At 46.9% G+C, this 23,280-nt stretch overlaps 1 protein-coding gene across 1 annotated transcript in view; it reads right to left on the bottom strand.

Moving 5' to 3' along the window:
• Positions 1-555: 555 nt before the first annotated feature.
• Positions 556-23,280, bottom strand: part of Atp6v0a4 (ATPase H+ transporting V0 subunit a4) — a 43,827-nt gene continuing 21,102 nt past the window's right edge. Inside the window, exons 12-20 of the mRNA XM_026398574.2 lie at positions 22,014-22,171; positions 18,495-18,588; positions 14,527-14,645; positions 12,894-13,110; positions 8,840-8,941; positions 6,096-6,212; positions 2,758-2,875; positions 1,712-1,883; positions 556-649 (exon numbers count right to left, since the gene is read on the bottom strand). Of these exons, the coding sequence (XP_026254359.2) occupies positions 556-649; positions 1,712-1,883; positions 2,758-2,875; positions 6,096-6,212; positions 8,840-8,941; positions 12,894-13,110; positions 14,527-14,645; positions 18,495-18,588; positions 22,014-22,171 (1,191 nt within the window). The remainder of the gene's footprint in view (positions 650-1,711; positions 1,884-2,757; positions 2,876-6,095; positions 6,213-8,839; positions 8,942-12,893; positions 13,111-14,526; positions 14,646-18,494; positions 18,589-22,013; positions 22,172-23,280) is intronic.

Here is a 23,280-nt window from a genome sequence, read left to right as displayed (position 1 = left end):
ATTACCTGTTCTTCCTCATCTGAAAATTCATGAGAAAATTCCTAATCTTGTAATGCTAAGCCTTAAACAAGGGGAAAAGGTGTTTGAGGAAGAGGGAAATGAGGGAGAAAAATGAACATGATCCTTCTCTGGGACTAGCTGTGCGACTCCATTGTTCAGTGTTGGCCTCTAATTGTCAATGCTATTGTTACAGGGTAATTCCAAATAAAGACATCTTAAGAAAAAGTGAATGGCCCATATATTTGTTTGGGGGAATATGATACTTTAAATTTTGCAAGAAGATATCTGTATAGCATCCCCACTCATTTCCCAATCATTTTATTACTTGATAATTACAACCCCACGTGAAGTCAAAATGATTTTCGAGAGGAGCTCCTCTGTGATGTGGTTAAGTCACATGGAATCCCCAGGCTTAGAACCAAAAAACACAGAGCTCCACGCTTCCAGCTGGCAGAGAACAATCATTCCATTGAGGGCTTTGCATGGGTTGACATCAAAGACAGGACGGAACTTCTTTATTGGCACAGACACGGGTGCAGGCGGTAAAGGCAAAGCCTACTCCTCAGCTGTCCCGTCCAGGATGTGCTTAAAGGAGAACGGAGAAAACTTGTACCCAGCCCCGACATAGAACTTGTTCTGGAACTCCACCCTGTTGTTGGGAGGAAGGATGAGAAAAAGGGGGATTAAATAAGAAGCTGGAGGTCAGCATGCAGCAGGAAGAAGCAGAACATGTAGAAAATCAAGCACACGTTCAGAAAGGCCTGCTGGAGTCTCCCCGGCTGATGGCTGCCATGGGAATCCTGGTGGTTTTTAAGCCCTTCTCTTGACCATCATCCCCCACCTCATTCCTCCAGGCCTCAGGGACCACAACACTGGCAGCTCTTCCCATGTTGACCCTGCCTCCATCACAAGCAAAGATGCCCTCGATGTTCCTGAGGTCACGCATGGCCTCTGTTGTCACCTGACTCCCGATTGTGGGGCCTGTGCTATTGTGGGAGAAACAGGTCTGTCCGTCTATAACTTACAGAGTGAATACCACAGACCATCATCTGTGTTTTGTGATGTTCAGAGTTCACGTTCCCAGTGGCATGGAGGGAAATGACGTGGCTATGGAGGCAGGGCATTCTTTCTACTGATTGCAGAAGCATAAGAACTTTTCTTGTGATCAGCTACCATAGAGGGGGGTAGAAAAGACCAGTGTAAGCTGAGGACAGTGTGGGTGGCTGGAGGGCATGCATGTGCATCCTCAGCTTACGTGTCCACCGATAGTCTCTGGGGACACTTTGTAAACACCCAGGGCTTCCTGTGAGCACCTTCCTCACTGCGGTACCCTCTCTGTCTCCACTTTGGCATCGAGTAGCTTGTTCTATGGTTATAACTCCCATCAAACATCCAGATTGCCACGGCACACACTCTAGGAGCCCAAGTCAGACCTGTCATCTCACCTGTGCTTGGACAAGTCACTTATTTTAAATGTGCGTTTAATATTTAAAAGAGGAGTAAACGAAAAGTAACATTTATTATAGGGCAGCCAGTATATATGGAAACGTGTCTTATGTCGTCATTGAATATTATCCCAGCTGACAACTCAACTAAGGTTGCAAAAAGGCATGCAAGTCACTAACATCATGCAGCAGGTGGGGATATGAAACTGTCAGCCTGCCCTCTTTCCCTACACCACCCTGAGCTTCTACAGGAAGACTGTCCTTACCAATGCAGCCGCAGGGCATGCAGGAAAGCCGAGAGGCCCTCCATGATGAGAAGGATGGCTACTGTCAGAACAGCAAACACGGCAAAGATGATGAAGGCCCCGATGAGTCCTCCCCAGCCTTCCTGGCGAAGGCCAGTCTTCATCACCATGGTCCAGAGCACTTCAGAGAGTTCTGCAAGATGCAAGAGACACAGTCTCAACCACGGGGTCTATCTTGTAAACACAGATTATTTCTCTACAATCATGGTAAATCTCAACTCCACTCAGATGGAGAACTCATGCACATGTGCCCTAGAGTACCTGTAAAAGATTGTCTGCAGTTTTGTTCACAGCGGCAGGGTTACCCTCAAGAGGAAACCAGAGAAATACGTGATGGCATATGAGTCACCAATGGAAGTAAGCAAACTAGAGCTACTGGCAGCAAAGTGAATGGATCCAAGTCATATGATTTATACACACAAACACACCCAGAATGCACATAGCATGACTTGTTAGAAACTGAATATTTATGTCTTTCCCCAGATTCATAGGTTGAAGCCCCAACCTGCAATGGGATGGTATTTGAGACGGGTCTTTGGGAGGTGATGAGGGTTCGAAGAGATTGCGAAAAGGGTTCCCATGATGAGAGTAGTGACCTTATAAGAAGAGACAGTAGGGAGCTTGCTCTCACTCTTTCTCCCCTCCATGGAGGACATACCAAGAAGGTGGCCATCTGCAAGCTGGGAAATGAGCCCTCACCAGAACCCAGCCATGTGGGCACCCTCTTCTTGGACTTCCAGCCTCCTGAGCTGTGAGAAAATAATTCTCCATTGTTTAAGTTCCCAGTCTATGGCATTTTGTCATGGCAGCCCAAGCTGACCAAGTCAGGATTCTACTCATGTAAACTCAAAAGGTGGAAAACTACACTAAATTAATTAAGGAATCATAAGTACCTGGTAAAATATATTAAAACAGCATTCCTCTGGCAAACACACCACAAGTAACTCAGGGAAGGCACTTCTGCCTTCGAGTATGCTGCATATAGCTCCCAGGGGAGATTGACTCACGTGCATGAGCCAAGCTGAGGGCCCAGAGCCGGAGGTACGAGGCCGTGTTGGAGATGCAGCCCAGGCAGTACTCGATGGTGTGGATGGCCTGGTGGACGAAGATGTCTCCAAAGTTGAACTGAAAGAGAATTTTTTAAAATTTTATGAAGTACTTTCTTTTATTTTTTCATATTGACAACCTTAAAAAATCTTTTTTTTTTTACTTTTTGAATTTTTGATTGATTTGATAACTGTACATATGCAATTATTGCAAGACAGGCAGTCTGATATCTCAACCATGCATACAACATGTGCTGATTGAGTGAGGGTAATGAGCATTTCTGCCTGCTGACCAGTCCTGCATCTTTGGAGCCTTCGAGCTCCTCTCTTTGGGTAACAGGCTCCTGTGGACTGCAGTCACCATCCCTGCTGGGGAGCACTACAGCTCATGTCTTCTCTCTGTGTCTTGGTGCCTATTGTCCAGCCTCTCTATTCCCCTTGCCCTTGAAAGGTGTTGCCAACGAGGAGATGAACAAGGTGTGTGCTCTGCTGTTGAGACACCTCCAGACTAACTCAGGGAAATAAACATACTTGAGGAAAACTAGGACAAAGTAAGGTAGGGTAAGCGTGTGGTGACGTTTCCCAGTGATAGCGGGGAAACTAGAAGAAGGATCAATGTGGCTGAAAATGGAAGTTTGTTTAGGTGAAGAACCCAAAGACAGTGCCTGGTGGTTGAAGTTTTTGGAAGGCCAAGCTCTGGGAGAGTTGAGAAGTCTGCCTGGAGTCAGTGAGGTGAGCCGACACCTGGGGGAGGTGAGCAGACACCTGGGGGAGGTGAGCAGACACCCGGGGGAGGTGAGCTGGCAGCTTTGTGGACTGGAGAGGAGCAGCCTGTGGGCAAAAGGGCCGATGTGGTGATTGGCTCAGTCCCTCAAACCCGAGGTGAGAGGGTGGCAAGAAGCCACAGTGGCTCGTTTGCCTTCGGTCACTCTGACATGTGGGGAAAACAGTCCAGGCCCTGACCTCACCTCTAGTAGCCCGCGGCCCAGCAGGGAGAAGGTGCTGGCAGCCAGCACAGCCCAGGATAGAGGAGCAGCCACCGGGACACACAGCAAACATGGGAGTGGGACACTGTCCCTCCCACCCAGCTGGGCCAGGGCACTGCAGTGCTCTGAGGCCATGGAGCCCCGGTGGCCAGAAGAACAGCACCTCAGCGATGGAGAGAGCAGGGAGGAGGCAAGCAGCTGACCCTCGTGTGGGCCGAGCTTCTGACGACAGTGGCCATATGGGAGAATGGTTCAGCATGAGGAAAGGTGGAACTGGAACTCAGCAGAAGACGTCCCGCTAGGGACAGACACTCGGGACATCCATGGAGGAGCAAAAAACTCAACAAGGGACGGGTCACGGAGGGAGGCGCTCCCAGCCTCCAGAAACATCTTCTTTCAGGGATGGGGAATAAAAGAAACCAGTGAGAGAAAGAAAGGTCCAAGGAGCTGGAGACGTCACAGCGCAGTCAGCCAGCTGCAGTCAATGACAGACAGACATCTGGAAGGAATGGGGGCCACAGTCAACCATGTCCCAAGTAATAGAGAGAACCCCAAAAAGCAATGCCTCTCCACTCAGCCAGGGAAACCGCTCTGTGAACCCAAGGCTCAGGGCTGGGCAGGGATGGAGCGGGTAGAGTCAAGATAACGGAGTGGGCCTGGCTTGGGCCTGGCTCCTGGGAGGGCCCCTCTAAACCCGCGGCATCTCACTAGTGCAGCACCTGCTACTCACGGTGGGTGGCTGATGGACACCAGAGAGTCCAGCCATGTGACTAGAGGGCTGGGCCGATCTCCAGGGTCCAGAGGGAGATAGGACAGCAGGCCCCTGGGGTTATGTCCACATAATGAAACTCCAGGAGAACCCTGGGCACTGAAGTCCCCAGGGAGGTGCCCAGGCTGGCAGTCCTCCCTGTGCATGTTGTCACACATCAGTGCCGAGAGAGGAAGGCATTCCTCGGGCCCAGAAGCTTCACAGTTGGAATCTCCTGTCCTAGATCCCGCACTGCTCGTCTCTGCCTCTGCCTGGCTCGGATTTGCATCCTTTTGCTACCACAAAATATACTGTCATGTGCAGCAGCCTCCTGAGTCTGTGAGTTGTTCTATAAAGTGCGGAACCTGGAGGAGTCTCAGGGGTTCACCTAACTTGCAGCCACTGATCTGAGGAGAGGGTGGTTCTGGTGACGCTCATCTTGTGGCGGGTATGAGTGCAGAGGTGCTCTGAAGTCTGAAGGATTGTGCTGTTAGCCGAATCTGGCCAACTCCTGGTGGGGGAGGCGCTTGAAAGGGAAGGAGGGCCAAGGGAAGGAGACCAAGCCTGATGAACCCTGGGATAAGGAACCCGTGAGAGGCTAAGGAGGACCAAATGAGGACAGCCAGTTCACAGAGGAGGTGACAGGAGGAAGCTGCCTGGGAATACATTGAGGGCTGGAGGAGAACTGGTGAGGGAGGTTGTCCTGGGCAGGCTGGGACTTGGGTGGGTTGGCTTCCAAGACACTCCACCACATCTGACAGAGGTAGGGACACCAATAGCCACTGTCATGGGTTACTCTCTGTCCCCGGAACCTTGTGGGGGAGATTTCCCACCATCCAATTTTTATTCATTCTAACTGACCATCCATTTGTTTAAGTAATTTTTAAAGTAATTACCACCACGAATGGAGCCATTTATGGCATCTCTGGCCTCATGGGAAAGAGCTCCAAGTGAAAGCTGCAGTTGGGACTCATCTGAGGAAATGTGGACAGCGTCCCACAGGGACAGGGCAGGAGGGACGAGAACAATACAGTGCACAGACTCACGTGGAGGCAGATAAGGGTAGAGATAAGTGACCAGAGTCGAGGTGGGCAGAGAGGAGGCAGAACAAGGAGGCTGTGGCCGCCATGTCTGATTATGTAGGAGAAGCCAGTGGGAATCAATAATCCACTTCAGACTTCAGTATCTGAGGCTAGAAAGGGCTCTGCTGTCCTTGAGGGGCACTGATGGGAAGAGGAGAGTAAATGTGGTGGACGCCCAGGGGACCTCAGCACCAGGCAGGCCCTTCTGTTCCACTAGATCCCACACTCTTTCAGACAGGGCAGTACTTGGCCAGAATCCTAAAATACCCCCAGATGCATGGGTAAACAGCTGCTCTGATCCTTTTAGATAGTCCTCCTTCCCTGGGACCTTCCAAGACTCAGGGGCCACAGAGCTGAGGCCAGCAGGGTCCCAGAGCCTCCCAGCTCAGTGCCTGTGTCCAGGGTCAGTGCCCACACCCCAGTGACTGTGAGGACAAGATCGCATCTCCATAATCTGTCAAAATGGGAAGCCTTCCAAGATACCTCCTCCTCGTCGTCCTGAGCCTCCCGGGCACCCGCAGAAGTCTTCTGGCCAGCAGGACTGGAGCTGCCACCTTCAATGTCCTCTGTGGCATTTTCTTGAGTCATTAATGACTGCAGCTATCATCAAGCAAGGGAACAAAGAGAGTTCCAAATCACCCTTAGAATCATAACAGTACTGCATAAAATAAAGACTCCTGCTGAAAGTCAGCTGTGTATCCAATACTGATCTAAACTCTATATTATCCTGCTAACCCTTCAAAAGGATTTCACATCAGCATAATTATCACCCTATTTCACAAAGAAGCAAACTAGCACAGAAAGGTTAAGAAAGGTACCCAAGATCACACCGTTATTAGTGCTAGTCAGTGAGAATCAGTATCAAACCCAGGCCGTCCAAAGCCAGAGAATGTGATTTCCTCCATAGCCAGCCACACTGTGCACAGTCTTTACAGAAAAGCGATTTGTGTGCAAAAGAAGCTTCCTACTGTTAAAACAAGTACCCGATAGATCAATTGTAACTTTGACATAGTCTGTGACTCAAACAGCTAGTTTTCTATGGGCAAACTTAAGAGATAGTAATACGTTTTTCCAACACAAATATACTTTTTAAAAAAGAAAAAGTCAAGGGAAAGTAAAATCTAAGTATAATCACCTTTCAACTGGGTCTAGTAGCACCTTGAAGTTCAAAGGCAATACAGATGTATCTGAAATGCTTAGAACTGGAAGTAGTTCAGGGCTGGGGTTGTGGCTCAGCAGTAGAGTGCTCGCCTAGTATGTGCGGGGTGCTGGGTTCGATCCTCAGCACAACAAAAAAATAAAATAATGGTATTGTGTCCAACTACAACTAAAACAAAAATTTTTTTTTTAAAAAAAGAAGAACTGGAAGTAGTTAGTAGTTCAAATTTTGATTTTTCCAGATTTTGGAATAGTTACATGTATATAATGAAATATCTCAAAGATGGATTCAAGTCTAGATGCAAAGTTCATTTGTGTTTCAAATACACCTGATTTAAGTAGCCTGAAGGTAACTTATTGGTATCTTCAGAGCGCCTGCATTTTGGCAGAGATCCACAGTGTGATGTCAGGTGTGGGCTTTTCTGCTTATGATGTCATGTTGGAGCTCAACGAGTTTCCAATCCTGCACCAGTTTGAGTTTTGAATTTTCAGATTAGGGATGCTCAACCTGTAGTCCTTTCAAGTTACTATAGAGCTGAATGTCCCACATCCAAAGTTGTTCCTGGACGATTTCATAGAAAGAGTATTGCAAATTAGGCTTTAAAATATCTTTACTTCTTTCTGCAACTAATATGTGCAGGGGTAAAATTGAAAGTCCACATGCCCATTTGTGTAAATATTTATAAGTTTCCAACACAAATATACTTTTTTAAAAAGAAAGGAAAAAGTCAAGGGAAAGTAAAATCTAGGTATAATCACCTTTCAACTGGGCCAGGTTTCAACTGGGCTCCAGACCATCTAAGCCAGAGCATGTGATTTCCTCCAGAGCCACACTGTGCCCAGTCTTTACAGAAAAGCGATTTGTGTGCAAAAGAAGCTTCCTACTGTTAAAACAAACACACCCGATAGATCAATTGTAACTTTGGGTTACAATTGTTGGGTCAAACCAACAAACTCTTAAATAAAATACGTTTGGCCTCCTAGTTTGATAAATAAATCCTCATAAGAACTTGGATGATCAGCATGGAACTCTGAATTTGTATATCATGCAACCTCCCTTCACCACCTTAGTCTCTCCTCAATTAACCAAATAACAAACAAGTGTTCTTTTCTCAGTCTTTCTCTCTATCCATAGCCCTCATGAATTATATTTGAGGTCAATATCCAACACAGATTTTAGAAAAGTAGGATTTAATATGAATATCTTAGCACATTCCACTTGAGCCTTTACTCTAATGAAGAAAGCAGAGAATAATCTCAAACAGCATGAGTGTGTCAGAGCTAGACTCTGATGTCCCCTGGAAGAGGTTAATCTTCCTAAATCCTATTTGCTTCAGGTGGATATTAATCTTTTTCATTCTCTGGGTAAATCTGAAGCTCGGGAGCCATTTAGACAAAAGGAAGAAGTAGGCAGAAATGGTATTTGGCACAGGAGGAAAATCACCAATTAATAATAACTGACTTTTTTGAATTTCCTTACTACTCTAGTTCCCTGACACAATCTGCAACAGAATGTGGTAAAATCTTTCTATATATTTGTAGCAGGGATTGAATCCAGGGTGCTCTACCTCTGAGCTACATTCCTAGCCTTTTAAAAATTTGAGACAGGGTCTCCCTAAGTTGCTTAGGACCTTGCTAGATTGCTAAGATGGACCTTAAACTTGCAATCCTCCTGCCTCAGCCTTCCAAGTCACTGGGATTACAGGCAGGTACCACCATGCCCAGGTTACTATTCATTTCAAAAGTAAAACTGTAGTAAATTTCTCCTGTGTTCAACTATTAAGACAACAAAGTTCAGTGTCTTATAAATCATTAATTACCGCTAGATAGCACACCTACTCCATGAGCAAAGTTTTCAGGAACAAAGATTTAATGTGTTTGGAAATAAGAGGATTAGTAGGCAGGGGACAAAGAGGGCCAAGGTGTGTCTCTCCTGAAGAAAACATGTCCCTGACAGCCCCCACATCCCTAGGGTCACAGAACCCCAGGCTTTCTCTCAACGTTGCCTAGACTTCCACTTCCAAGAAGCCACACTGCAACCACCGTGGGTGAGTGAACCCAGCCCTTACCTGGGCCCTCCGATGGTTGGCTCTGAGAATGAACGGCTTTATCAGAAGCATCCATGGCACAGAAATCAACGCCATGATGACGAGGAAGGTTTGGACTTCTCGCTGCAAGACCAAAATGATGAGACCCTCTCATTTTAAAGTTACCACAGGTCGACTTCACACGATCACAATGGTCCACATGGGTCACTTCAGAAGCACCTGAGAGATCTAAAGAATTTCATGTCTATTCAACTTCAGATCTGGAATATTCCTGTTGCCGATGGAGAAATGTCGGTGCCGTGGTGCCCGCGGCCTGGGGTAGGGAGGAAGCTGGATCTGCTTTACTCTCTATGTAGCCCTTATCCACACTCACACCACACGCCACCAGCCTTTAAAACAAGAAGTGCTGTGAGGCCCCTCACAGAGGCAGCTCTGTTTTCTTCTCCTGATGCTTTAACCTGTCCCCTAGGCTGAGATGAAAACGGCAAGTCCCCTGGCCCACCGCTCACTCCATAGTAACCAAGCCCTTTCATTCACATTGTTTCAATCAGCGATTTTATATTTTTAGTGCTAGAAAATGATCCAAGATTTCTTGCTCCTTCTCTTAATAAAGAATACAAAAGCTCCCCATAGCCTCCACCTGCCTTTCCTCCTCACTCTGGGCCAGTTCCCAGGGGGCAGGACACCCACTGCGCCCTCCTGGTGGTTTCTCACACCTCACTTTGGAGCCAGGCTTCCGTGGTCCTCTGGCCTCTGCTGAGTCCCAGGAGAGATCCCTTCTATCGTCCTGCTGCATTTTGGGGGTTTGGTTTTGGTTTGGGTTCCAGGAATTGAACCCAGGGGCGTTTAACCGCTGAGCCACATCCCCAGCCCTTTTTATACTTAGAGACAGGGTCTTGCCAAGTTACTTAGATCCTCACTAAATTGCTGAGGCTGGCATGGAACTCGTGATCCTCCTGCCTCAGCCTCCTGAGCCACTGGGCTTACAGGCGCGCACCACCACGGGATGGCTGCTGCCTATTTCCTTTCCTATTCTCCCGTCCCCACCTCTTTCTTCACACACACTCCAGATCCCAGTTGTGAGGACTGACCAAAGAACCAGGTGTCCCTAGGGCTGGGTCAGGGATGCTGAAAGGGTCTGGAATGAAGTGAAGGAAAAGAAAAAGCACTTTCCTGAGCCTTCCTACTGCTTCTGCTGTTTTGACGGCCCACAGTGCAGGCTGGGAGACAACTGATGTATTACCCCAGTGCTAACGAGATTGACCTGGACAACCGTGGAACACTCTCTGTTCAATCTTCCATCTTGCACTGTTTTAAATGCTCAAAAGAGGATCAGCTTCGGGCCTGCCCAACCTACCTCCTGCACCCAAAGCTGCCCATTGCCATGTGTCCCTGTGTGTAACAAGGCTTTTCCCCTGATGACGCAAAAAGCACCTGGCTAGGTATACACAGGAGTGTCGCTGTCCCTGCTTAACATCCAAAGACAGGCAGGGCAAGGACATGGAGCTGCATGACCCCAAAATGAGGTTACTTCGAACTGTATGGAGATGATGAATCTTAGTCCTCAGGCGAGGGGAAAACAGCCTCGTAGTCCCAGTAATGTTTTTGAGACCAAAAAAGTTGGGAAGGCAGCCAGGCATGGTGGTGCACACCTGTAATCTCAGCGGCTCAGGAGGCTGAGGTAGGAGGATGGCGAGTTCAAAGGCAGCCCGCAGCAAAAGTGAGGCACTAAGCAACTCAATGAGACCCTGTCTCTAAATAAAACACAAAATAGGGCTGGGATGTGGCTCAGAGGTTGAGTGCCTGAGTTCAATTCCCAGTACCAAAAAAAAAAAAATGTTGGAAAAGCCACCACTGTGCAGTAGAGGGAGCACGTTAGGCTAAGGGAGGATCCTGGGCTTCATGAAAGCAGTTAACACGTGAAATGTTTGGCCACTCTCATTTTCTGCCTGAAAGAGACTAGTCTGGGAAATCCAGCTAAACTTCCATTTTAACTCCAGCACTGAGCAAATGATCCTTCGAAGAACACTTAGGCGCGCCAGCACTCTGGGGCGGCTCAAGGCTACCACGATGTTCAACACAGCCAACCGCAGTACAGCAACAGGGCTGTCAGAGCACACTTCTTCACAGAGTCCGTAAAACCATTCCTCACAAAAACCCCATCATGAGGCATTTCTCTTCTTATTTGATGCCTCGGTGGAGGAGGAGAACAGCCAGGAATCAAACTCAGGAGCATGGCCAGGGAGGGGTGTGAAGTCACGTTTAACCAGGACACCCAGCAGAGCAACCTCTGGAGGACTCTACACCAAAGCGCCACCTGGTACCGCCACAGAGCTCCACCCGGAGGAATCGGCAAAGAAGCGGGTCCTCCTCTGGTGAAAACCTGCGGGCACGCTCTATTGCATTAATCACTGGGAGAAGCCAGGGAAAAAGAACTATTTGTGTTATCAAATAATTACTGTGTTCTTTTTATGTCTGGGTCTGATGGATGGGACATTTATACTTTTTCAAAATAAAATACACATGACCCTCTCTATCTGCAAGTGCCATATCCACAGACTCACCGACGACAGATCAAAAATATTTAAAAAAGGAAATATAGAGACTTTTCTCTCCTTGTAGTTATTCCCTAAACAAAATAGTACAACAACTATCTACACAGCCTTTATATTGTATCAGGTACTATAAGTAATCAAGAGATGTTTAAAATATGCAGCAGGAGGTCTGTAGGCTACGTGTGGCTACCACACCTTGTTACAGAAGGAACTTGAGCTCTCACTCCACAGCAGGTGAGGGGTCCTGGAACCAGCCCCCCACGAACACAGAGGGACCAACGGCTGCATTAAGCTGATTAAGAGTCTAAAAGAAACAGGAGACGTCACAGTAGCAATAAAATCCAACGGTTGGAACATGCTGTCCACGAAAGAAAAGCAGAAAAGTGAAGGGAAAAAAAATCTCTAGCTGCCGTGGAACTGAGAACAACAACCAGGCAGGTTTATAGCTTCCCAGAAACTGAGGACCAGTGTGAACAAAGGATCAACAAACCTCCTCCTCCTCCTTCCCCTCCTCTCCCCACACTCCTCCACTCCTCCTCCTCCTCCTCCTCCTCCTCCTCCTCCTCCTCCCCCTCCTCTCCCCCCACTCCTCCACTCCTCCTCCTCCTCCTCCTCCTCCTCCTCCCCCTCCTCTCCCCCACTCCTCCACTCCTCCTCCTCCTCCTCCTCCTCCTCTCCCCCCACTCCTCCACTCCTCCTCCTCCTCCTCCTCCTCCTCCTCTCCCCCCACTCCTCCACTCCTCCACTCCTCTCCTCCTCCTCCTCCTCCTCCTCCTCCTCCTCCTCCTCCTCCTCCCCCTCCTCTCCCCCCACTCCTCCACTCCTCCTCCTCCTCCTCCTCCTCCTCCTCCCCCTCCTCTCCCCCCACTCCTCCACTCCTCCTCCTCCTCCTCCTCCTCCTCCTCCTCTCCCCCCACTCCTCCTCCTCCTCCTCCTCCTCCTCCTCCTCTCCCCCCACTCCTCCACTCCTCCACTCCTCTCCTCCTCCTCCTCCTCCTCCTCCTCCTCCTCCTCCTCCTCCCCCACCACTCCTCCTCCTCTTTCTTTGCCTCTTCCCCTTCCCCCTCCCTCTCCTTTTCCTTCCTGCAGTTCTGGAGATTGAGCCCAGGCCTTGCAAGGGCTCTATAGAACTTCCCTTCTTGATTCTATTCTTGTGAACCTTAGCTAGAGTTTGCTTTTTAGATACAAGATTATTAACTTTTAAGGTGCTATCTTGAGCATTTTATTGTTTGAAGCAGGCTGATTATTTTCTTCTTTTTTTTTTTTAACACTCAGTTTTCCACCCTCGGCAATAATCCCTTTCGTCTATTACCCCGACAGGAAGGGCTGGGGCTACACAAACTCTCAGCACCGGTACACTCCTATAACATGAACCTTTTGAAAGTTAAACTTACCATTCTTCCCTGGTGGGAAGACAGCTCAGTCTTGCAAATATCTACTCCCTGCCATACTCTAAGAGTATGAGAGAGATTTGACATGACCCAGCGGATGAAAGAAGGATTCTCGAAAAACCAAACTACCTGATGACTGTACAGGGGCACGTTGGAAGGGTCATCGTAGTCGAACAGGAACATGTTGATAAAGTGGATGAGGATGCTGGGGGCATGCTGGGACACATGGGCATCGTACTGGCACCATTTGAAAATGATCATGAAAAGCAGATACCCGAACAGGCACAGGATAAAGATCAGCTCAGGGATGAACTGCAGAATGATGTTGAGAGTGTTCTTGAAGTATCTGGGGGTCGAGAACAGACACACAAGACAGAACATCGAAGGCACATTCTCGCTGCAGTCTACTCCCCAAAGACAAAATGTCCGTTTGTTTTTTGAACACGGCTGGCAAACAGCCACGCTCCCCAGGTGAGCAGCACTCATGGGTGCACAGAAAAGAGGAGCAAGGAAATATGGGAAGTGCTTTTGCACAAAAGACTCAGAGATAACCCAGGTCTAGAAGGCAATGTATAAAGCAAAGGTCATGCTTTAGATTGACCTTTGAGAGTCATAAAGAGAGGGGTGATTTGGCCACAGCTTCCCATGCGGACCTGGCTCGCAGGATCACACTTGAAGGCAGAAGGAGAGAATAATCGGGATTTTGAAGCTTTTTTTCCCACAAATGCTCTGACAAGTCAGCAAAAAATGGCCCATGGGTCATATCAAGTCTTCACTTGTTTTTATACAGCCCAGAAGTTAAGTTTTTGCTGTTGTTTTTACATTTTTTAATGGTAGGAGGAGTCAAACAAAAGAAGAAGAATATGTTATGATATTATATGAAACTCAAACCTCGGAGTGCACATCAGCTTTATGGGGAACATAACTACAAGCATTCCTTTAGGTCACATCTATGGCTGCTCTCGTGCCACCAACCCAGAAGGAAGAAATTGCCACTGAGGCTGTATGGCCTGGAAAGACTGAAATATTCACTCTCTGGCCCTCTACAAAGAAAGTGTGCCAGTCCCTGTGCTAAGAGAGAGTCCTGCAAGGCTAAGAGGGGGCTCCCAAGAGAGGTCAGAAAGGGCCCTCGGACACCTGTGGCGGGCCACACGCACAGCACTGTCAGCTGACAACAGTAACAGGGTGCTGGTTAGTGCGCTCACTGAATATTTCTGTGACTTCAAGTCAGATGCCATGTCTGCAAGAGGTACACGGAACAGGTACATTTGAAGTTATGTTCCAACATTTATACTTTCAGCACAAATAAGTTGAAGAAGCTTTCCAGTGATGGATCTTGAGAGAAATAGAAAGAAATAGACGGACCAACATGAACACACAAAGGGCAGAGAGGCTTCCAGAGTGCAGAATTCAAGAGCACCTTGGCCAGAAGGCCCCCCTGGCCCACGGGGTGGGAGCTAAGCCTGACTATCACCAGCCTGGACCTCTCAGGTTAGGGGGTACAGGTGTGCATGCTTCTCAGCCTCTTGCTGAGCCTTTAGTTATTTCTGAAGTGGCGGGGGGTGTGCTCAATTTCAACAGACTCTGCTCAGCACAAACAGGTGCTGCTGTTTCCAGCCACCCCGCTCGCCCCTGCCTGGTAAGACACACAGGGAAGCATGGTTCACAGGAAGGAGGCTTATACCCAGGGGTGCAGGGCCAAGCTGGTGGCCCCACCTCCCCACATCATCAGTGTGATCAGAGGGTGAATCAGGAAACTCACATGTGATTGAAGAGGCTGAGAATAACACCAAAAACCATCTGGACAATTCCCAGGATGACCGACATCTTCATTTTATAAGAGTTCAAAAATGTGAGCTTGTTGGAGGCCAGGTTCCAAATCTGGAATAAGAAATGTGACAAGAAACACGTGAGAGAGAGTTCTACTGGAGCTGGGGCTACAACAAGATTCTCCCAGGAGTTGTTCTGAGAACTACATGCTTTCAGGCTCCGGAAAGGGAAAGGACCGACCGAGCCCATTATCAATGCCACTAGGTGACAACAGTACCAAAATCATCAGCGCCATTAATAAAATATCAAGTTGCCGATAGAAAAAAAGGGAGAAGAATCCTATATGACTTTTCCCCTGTCCTAAACGAAAAGATTAACTGAAACACTAAGGAGAGGTCTCAAACTTGCCTCAGTTCCCTTAATAATAGCTTGTAGATCCCTGGCCCAGGATGTATTCAATATCCACTTCTTGTGAGTGTGAGTGTGTGTGTGTGTGTGTGTGTTGTCCTGGGGATTGAACCCAGGGGTGCTCTACCACTGAGCTGCATCTCTTTTTATTTTGAGACAGGGTCTTGCTAAGTTGCTAAGGTTGGCCTCAAATTTGTGATCTTCCTGATTCCACCTTCTGGGTAGCTGGGATTATGGGTGTGCATCATCATAACTTTGAATTTCTATAGCACTTTCTATTACAAAGCATTTTTTCCCAGGCCCTTCTCAAGAAGCCACTCCTACAGCCAATCTTTATGAGCACTATGGGTAAGACATGGTTCCTACCTTCTCCACCTGTCCAGGCTTGCAAGGTGGGGGACATGTGTACCCACCCAGCCCAAAATAAAACTGATAAACAAGACAAGTACCCAGAGCAGTTGGGGGGCTAGTTAGGGTCTCACAGTGGTTAATGATCCCCATCGCTTAAATTCCTCTTTCTCACAGAAACCTCAACTCTCTTGTCATCTCCACTCCTACCCCTACGAAAAAGACTCCAAGACCTTGCTCCTGCCCTTGACCCCACTTTGGCACATCCCAAACCTCTACTAGACTCAGCCTCAGGGTTTGCAATGCTGTATCTCAAAAGTAACAAAATCACAGGGCCTCTCACCTTCCCCTCTGAACAACTTTCTCCTCCAAAATACTCTGCTTCTGTTTAGGGCCAACATCCAAGTAGACAAAGCCTCAATATGAATCCATCTTGCCTCCTCTAACATACAGGCATATACACATATGCACACATGTACACATGCATGTGCATGCATGCACACACACACACACACACACACACACACACACAGCAGGACCTTCATACCACTGATTCTTTCTTTGCAACATCCTGAGCCAGCTGGACAACCACCAAGAAGCTGGTAAGGATGGACGCAGAAGGGACCCTCTAACAGGGGTCTTCTCTAGTCTTGTCATCAGTCCTGGCATCTGAGCTGCGCCAGGTCTGCCCTCTGCCCACTGCCTTTCCTTCACCCACCTGGTTGGCCCATTCCTACAGTATCACTCAGCATGGGGGTGAGGGTTACCAGCACACTGGAGATTCTGCCAAATCTGATAAGATGCTCATAGTACTAAGTACCAAGCACACACAAAGCCCTTTAGATGAATTTACCACATTGAGTTCTAACAAATGATCTATGGGATGGATATACACAATCTCAGGAAGATTAAGTTACTTACACACCTCAAAAAAATATACAACAGCAACTCACATTAAGGAGCATTTGCCATGTTTATGTACCAGACTGTTTGGGGGTTTTATCTGTAAAAACCCTATCACCTGCTGAGCAGTCCTAGGAGTTAGGGCTGTTATTATATCTACTTCACAGGTAAGGAAACGGACACAGAGATGATAACTTGCTCAAAACCACAAGCAAGTAAATGGAGATTTCAACCCAGGCACTTTGATTCCAGAGCCTGGAATTTTAACCACTGTGTGTCCATGATGAGCAAATACAAGATTCTCAGTTATAATAAAGGCCAAATATTTTGTGATTTGATTCACAAGGAGATGCTGACACAGTTAGTAAATGTACCGTGGAAATTTACATCATGCAAAAAAGAATCCTTCATTAATTTGTAACACAAGTATTGACAGAGGCACAGAATATTTTGTTACCTCTGAGACACAGGATTGCAGGAACAGGAGAAGAAGAAAATCTGATTTTCTTTATAATATTTTGTACTATATAGATTTTTATGTTATTTTATTTTTTAAATTAAAAAAAAATTGTTTGTATGCACTGGGGATTAAATCCAGGGGCATTCTACCATTAAGTCATGTCCCCAACTCTTTTTATTGTATTTCAAAAAATGGTTTTTCTAAGTTTCCCAGGCTAAACTCAAACTTGTGACCCTCCTGCCTCAGCCTCCCAAGTCACTGGGATAGAGGGGTGAGCCAGTATGTATTATTTTATGATAAAATGATCAGAATTTTTCTTTTTTCTTTTCTAGTGATGTTAGGGACTGACTCCAAGGCCTCATGCATCTTAGACAAGTACTCTACCACTGAGCTACATCCCCAGCCCAAGACTCCAAATTCTCAAAATTCTAAATGTTACTAGGAAAAATTTTTCATTATTTTCAATGTCCCTCTTTCTCTTTTACCTTTTTTTTTTCTTCCTTTACCCTTTTTTTTCCTTCCTTTTCTAACAACACATAGCCCTACTCTGTCTGAGGAGCAAGTTGAGCAGACAGAATTTGCTACAAATGAGATGTGGGCTGGGAAGGATGATAGGAACAATGAGATCCAAGCAAACGAGGATCAAGAAGAGGAGACCACGGCTTCCTCCTGCTCTAGGATCCCCCTCAGTCTGCTTACTGATAGGGACATTCCTTTGGCCACAAATAAAGCCTTCCAGTTTAGAAAAATGAAAACCCAAATTGGCTTCTAACACTTTGCAGGTTACCAACCAGTGTTCAGGGATTTTACTCTTCATAAAACTGAGAATGCTAGCACTTCTGAGTGGCAAATATAAACAAACCCTGAGCAATGTTTCTGTTTTTCTAAGGGTAGGCAGGTGGGAAGATAGTGGGAGAGCCTGGGAACAATGAAAAGACTACCCCAGATGGAAGAGATTAGAGAGCCATTTTTATAGGGCATTTGTTTACTCTTGACTGTTGGCAATCAAAACTGAGGTCTCAGGTTCTCTCCCAGAGAGAACTGAGAAGCGTTTGCCAAGTTCAAGGCTACACTTCTCCTATTTGGAGCACAAGGCTGCCACCTGGTGGCAGTGTGCGCTGGACCCTCGAGCTTGGCTTTGTACGAACAGGCATGTGTATCAGCTCCTAACTCCTTTATATCTAAAGGCTATGCAAGGTAACACCTTTGTTTTGTTTGGCTCACATCTAGTTTGTTGAGAAATATATAACAAACAAATAAAAGGAAGTGTATACCTTTAAAAAAAACTTGTATCAATCATATGCAGTAAAAAAAAAAAAAAAAAGGGAATCCATATTTTCTAGGAAAAAGAAAGACGTTACCCATTGCAAGAAAATGCAAAGCAGGAAACTTGACTAGGAAGCCAAACCATTTATCTCACTTATCTAATAGGCATGGTTTCCAGGCAACCAAGGGCTTTTTAAGGATTCTATCATTTTTTGTGTGTGGAATAAATGATGGAGAAAGAAGCGATGTTCAGGAACTGTGTGGAAAATGACCCAGGGGCTGGGAAGAGGTACAGCTAGGGCACTGGCTTGAATCTAGCTCTGTGTGTCCTCTCCAGCATGGGGGCTGGGGTGCAGGGCAGTGGTAGAGTATTGGCCTAGCATGCATAAAGCCCTGGGTTCCCTCCCCTGCGCTGCAAAGACAAAACAAAACAGGACAACCTCAAAGCAGAATATTCTATCTCAACATAAGTCTGTTAGTTTAACAGGTTCTGGTCATTTCTTTCCCTCTATTCAGACAGCTTCTCAACAACACACTGTGCATCATAAATATGTTACCCAAGATGACGTCATTACCGGATCAATCCCAAATGGGTATGGATTTCCAGAATACACTCCTGGCGTGGCTGGATCCAGCTGTAAATATTCATTTCCCTTCATTACTTGAGTGCTACAAAAAAAGGGGAAAAACATAAACAACAACAAAAAAAAATCAACCAGAAATGGAAAAAAAATATGATAGCCTCATCGGTCATGAACTTCCAGGTCAACCAAAGCCCAGCTGTTGGTACGAGTTGTCAGTTTTGCTCATTGAATCACTTCGGGCATGGGTATGGAACACCTGCTATGTGCCAAGCCTGTCTGAGGAGCCAAGGCTATGGAAGTTATTACCTTCTGCCCCCAAGGAGCTCACCATCTAAGTTTCCAAAGAACTGATTGGGGTGTAGTATAAAAAAGAAAGAAAGAAAGAAAGAAAATGAAAATGTGAGGCACACACCTGTAATCCCAGCAGCTCAGGAGGCTGAGGCAGGAGAATCGCGAGTTCAAAGCCAGCCTCAGCAATTTAGCAAGGCCCTAAGCAACTCGGCAAAACCCTATCTCTAAATAAAATACAAAAAAGGGCTGAGGATGGCTCAGTGGTTAAGTGCCCCAGGGTTCAAAACAAAACAAAAATTAAAACTGTAGGGAATAAAAATAGAGAGCAATTTAAAAAAATAAAAGAGAGAGGGGAAGGGATGTTGGGAGCATATAGGAGAGAGAGTCTCCCCAGGGGGCAGCTGGGCTGCTCATGAAGGATGAATGGACTTCTCACACACAGATTTCCACCTCTGAGACCTCAGCCCTAAATGTATTGAGCCTAGTGAACATCTTTAAACCTGAATGTCCCATCTTCGCCCAGATCATAAAATGCAACAGGACTGTAACCCTTCAGTAAGACTCCAGGGAACATGACCATTAGAGGTTAACTTTGTAAGAGCACACCTCTGTGGAAGGGCCCTTAGGAATGAGTATTTGAAATAATGAACTCCACAGGCTGCTCAGAAATAAATTCCCTCCCTTCTGCAACAAAACGCTTGGGGTCTTAACCTAGGTAGTATGGTGACACACACCTGGAATACCAGTGACTCCAGAGGCCGAGTCAGGAGGATCACAAATGTGAGGCCAGCCTCAGCAATTTAGCAAAACCCGGTCTCAAATTTTTTAAAAAAAGAAAAATTTAAACTAGAAATGTAGCTTAGAGGTAAAGCACCCCTGGGTTCAATTCCTAGTACCAAAAAATAAAAAATAAGGTGCTAGGTGTCTTCAATAACAGCTGGGGTGTCAGAACACCTCACCATGCTGCCCAGGCCCTCGATACACAGTCAAAGCAGCTGGCCCTGCTGAACCGTTCTGGACACAGCTACACCTGACGGGAGGGAACTGCCCTGGCACTCAGCTAAGCCACAGTGTCTCCTGCTGAACATACACAACTTCACAGCCTCACGGAACACCAGCCTCAGACCAGGCCACCTGTGACTATGATGGGGTTAGATAAAAACAAGTCAGACCCGCACACAGGCAAGAAGGACCTCGTCCAAACCACAAGATGACCAGATGGCCCCACATCCTACCCTGGGCCAGATCCTCTCAGTCCTTCCTGAAATGCCCCAGACTCCCAGGGGACACCCAACTCAGTGACCACGGCATGCTCCTGGCCTCAGGTCTTCAGCTGAGGGACACGGTCAACTACAAGGAAGCAGGCCCAAGACCCAGGCTGTGGCTAGGGACCAAAATCAGCTTGCTTGAGTCCTTGAGTTTTGATGGATGACTGCAATGTCCTTCTGCCTACCTGTCAGTGAGGTTCTGCTTTTTACTATCAACGACACTTGGGCACGTGGCTGAGTGTCTCTCAGGCCAGGCTCCAGAGTCACTGAAGAGTCCCTTGAATTGGGAAGAGGTCATTTGCACATGGGTAAGAGAGCCGCAGTCCTACCTGCATCTGCAGAGTGACACCAGCCAGTTAAAAAGGACCTTTCACAATCAGACTCTGGGGGAAATGGAATTTCATGTTGGAAGTTTGGTGAGATCATGTGGATTTAATACATTTCAAAATTCCTCTCTCTGTTTACAAGTTCTCCTAGGCATCTCCTCAGGATATTAATTATGAATTTTTTTAAAAAAAAATACAGACTTAGCTATCTGTATTCAGTTTTATCCTTCATTTTTCTTTATCTTAATATTCCCATTCTTTCCTATAGGAAGTTAGGTCCATCAGAGAAACTAAAAGGGATGCTTCAGAACCCCCTGAATTTCCTTAAATAGAAATATTATCATCATCCCAGGGCTTGGAGAGGCAGGACAATGTGCACCTCCGTCTTCACTTCAACTTCCTGTCAACCGGAAGTTCCAGAACCAGACAAGGAAACCTTACACTGAGTCAAAGAAGCCGGACAGACGGATGTGAGGAAAACATCACCTCTGATTTGTAGTTTTGCAAACCAGCCATGAATTACGGCGGAGAGTGTCTCAGCCATGTGATTCATGCCACGTAGATTCCCTAAAGAGCTTGCGACTGGAGAGGCTGAGGAGGCTGAGGCAGGAGGTTCAAGGCCAGCTTAAGGCCAGCCTCAGCAACTTCCTGCAAGGTCCTGTCTCAAAATAAAACTGAAAAAGGGCTGGGGACGTAGCTCAGCATAAAGTGCCCCTCAGTTCCAGTATGGTGGGTGGGTGGGGCCTAAGAATCACGAGGTTGTCAGCATTTCTGATTGACATTCCTGATTGCAGTCTGCTACCCTCCAGGGCTCTTCTGTTTTCTTCCAGTTCCTCAAACTGACTCTTTCTTAAACTCTAAAATCTTTCTCCCTCCCCATTAGGAGTCCACATTCCTGAAGTGTTGTGTTTCCAGTCTGGTGACTATCCATCTGATTAGCTGCTAAAACATCCGTGGGGTGCATGTGAGAGGTGCAGGCTGTTGGGATCCAGAGGGCTCCCAGATCCCACTTTCCTGCAGCCCCCAGACCTCATTAGCTGCCCTCACTTCCCAACACCCATTCCCTCCCCACTCTGTCAGACACAGGCAAATACAGGGAGCTGGCTTTGCAAAACTCACGTCTCCCTCTTTGCTTTTAACATTGAAGTCAAGCTGTCCTGAGTAGCCAAAGGAAATGCTCTGCTAGAGAATGGAGCCTTGAACACTGGAAATTGAGACCATAGTTCAACATCTGTCGGGACTTTTCTTAAAGCAAAGTCTTCATTCCAAAATGCCTGAGTTGCTGAGGCTGGCCTTCCACTCTACCTCCAGCCTCTGCCATGGCACAGTATGCTTCAAATGCCACCATCTTTTCTAGAAAGGCTTTCTTCTATGATCCCTACCACTCGTTTTCCCAATTGCACCTGGACCATGGTTCTGGAATCGTAAAAGATATTTCTGTGCATACAGTTACTAGCATAGTTATTGAAGAAGTGGTTCAGGTTTTGTACCCAAAACTAAATTATGGACTGAATTTGGAGGTGTGCCCTTAAGCAGTGCCAGTTAAGAACTTTCTGGACCATGAGGACAGCTGCTGGGGCTATCCGGATGGCCAATGAGTGAGCCATCTCGTTCTACAAACTTACTTCCATGTGCCATTTCTGAACATGGGCTGGACACTCCAGGAGGAGCCGAAGATGTTGAAAGACTTGGAGAAGCAGTCATTGTAGATCAAGCCCGTGTAGATGGAGAAGATGCCCATGAGTAGGATCAGATAGCGCCCGTTGAAGAAGGTGTTCCAGATCTGGCCCCAGAGAGACAGAAAGAACATTTATCAGTGGACTCCACTGCAGATCTCAGAGAGGAGAGTGTTATCAGAAGTCTCCAGCATCACTAGTCTGGAGGTCCCATGGAGGGGACCTTGTGACCAAGGCAGACACCAATAATCCAAAGAGGAAGAGCACACATGCCCTGGTTTTCCTGAACTTACATGGGTGGATCAGAAAGTCCTAGGCCTGGGGATGTGGTAGAGCTTTGGCCTAGGTGCAAGGCCTGAGTTCCATCCCCAGCACTGCAGACATGAAGGAAAGAGGTTTCTAGACTGGTATTTTTTAACATGGAAACAAAAATATACAAGCTTCATACTCTTTCTTCCAGTGTCTACTTAGAAAGTGAACTGAAGCACAAGCCGAGGCCTCAACTCTAAGGAAGGGACTTGAAACTGTCTGTTGCCTCGGGTCCCTATAGAACACGGCACTGAGCTGACCTCTGACGGCTGCTGGTTCATGGCAAGTCAAATCTACGCTCATCTGGGGTCTTGTGTCATGAGGCTGTCTAACTCACTGCGGCGAGGAGAGCCCTTTCCCGTAGCACTGCTTGAAGTGTGTCACTCATTCCAAGAAGTGCCCAAGTGTAACACTGCCACTTGAGTTGTTTACTGTAGAAAATGACATCTGTTAAGCTGGTCATGGAAAACTGTTGGTCACAGGTTGACCTTGCCCACTGACCTTGCTTATGATTAACTCATAATGACTCACCAGCTAGCTCTAATTGACTCAACCCATGATAAGAGTTTGCAGCTATTTTCATAATTCGGCTTGGTCAGATGTATCTCCATGAACACAAAGCCATTGACTGGTTAGCTGATAAACTTTGAACCAGTGCAGCCCCTGAGTTGCTTCAATCTTTGGAACACTGCAAAGGGACCTTGTAGGAAGCACAGAAACCTCAAACATGAATGAAGCCAAGCCTCAGTATTCAGGATTTCTCAGGGTCTCCTAAGAGTTCTGGCCACAGGCTTATAGAAAAAGGGTCTTCCATGAACAAATACTTATGATATTTTATGTTAGAAAAAGAAGTTACAAATTATATGCACTTCTTGATGCTAATTTTTGAAAATTATATATTTCTGGA

The sequence above is a fragment of the Urocitellus parryii genome, chromosome 3, assembly GCF_045843805.1.
Source record: "Urocitellus parryii isolate mUroPar1 chromosome 3, mUroPar1.hap1, whole genome shotgun sequence".
NCBI lineage: Eukaryota > Metazoa > Chordata > Mammalia > Rodentia > Sciuridae > Urocitellus > Urocitellus parryii.
This window is presented reverse-complemented; position numbering and strand designations above follow the sequence as displayed.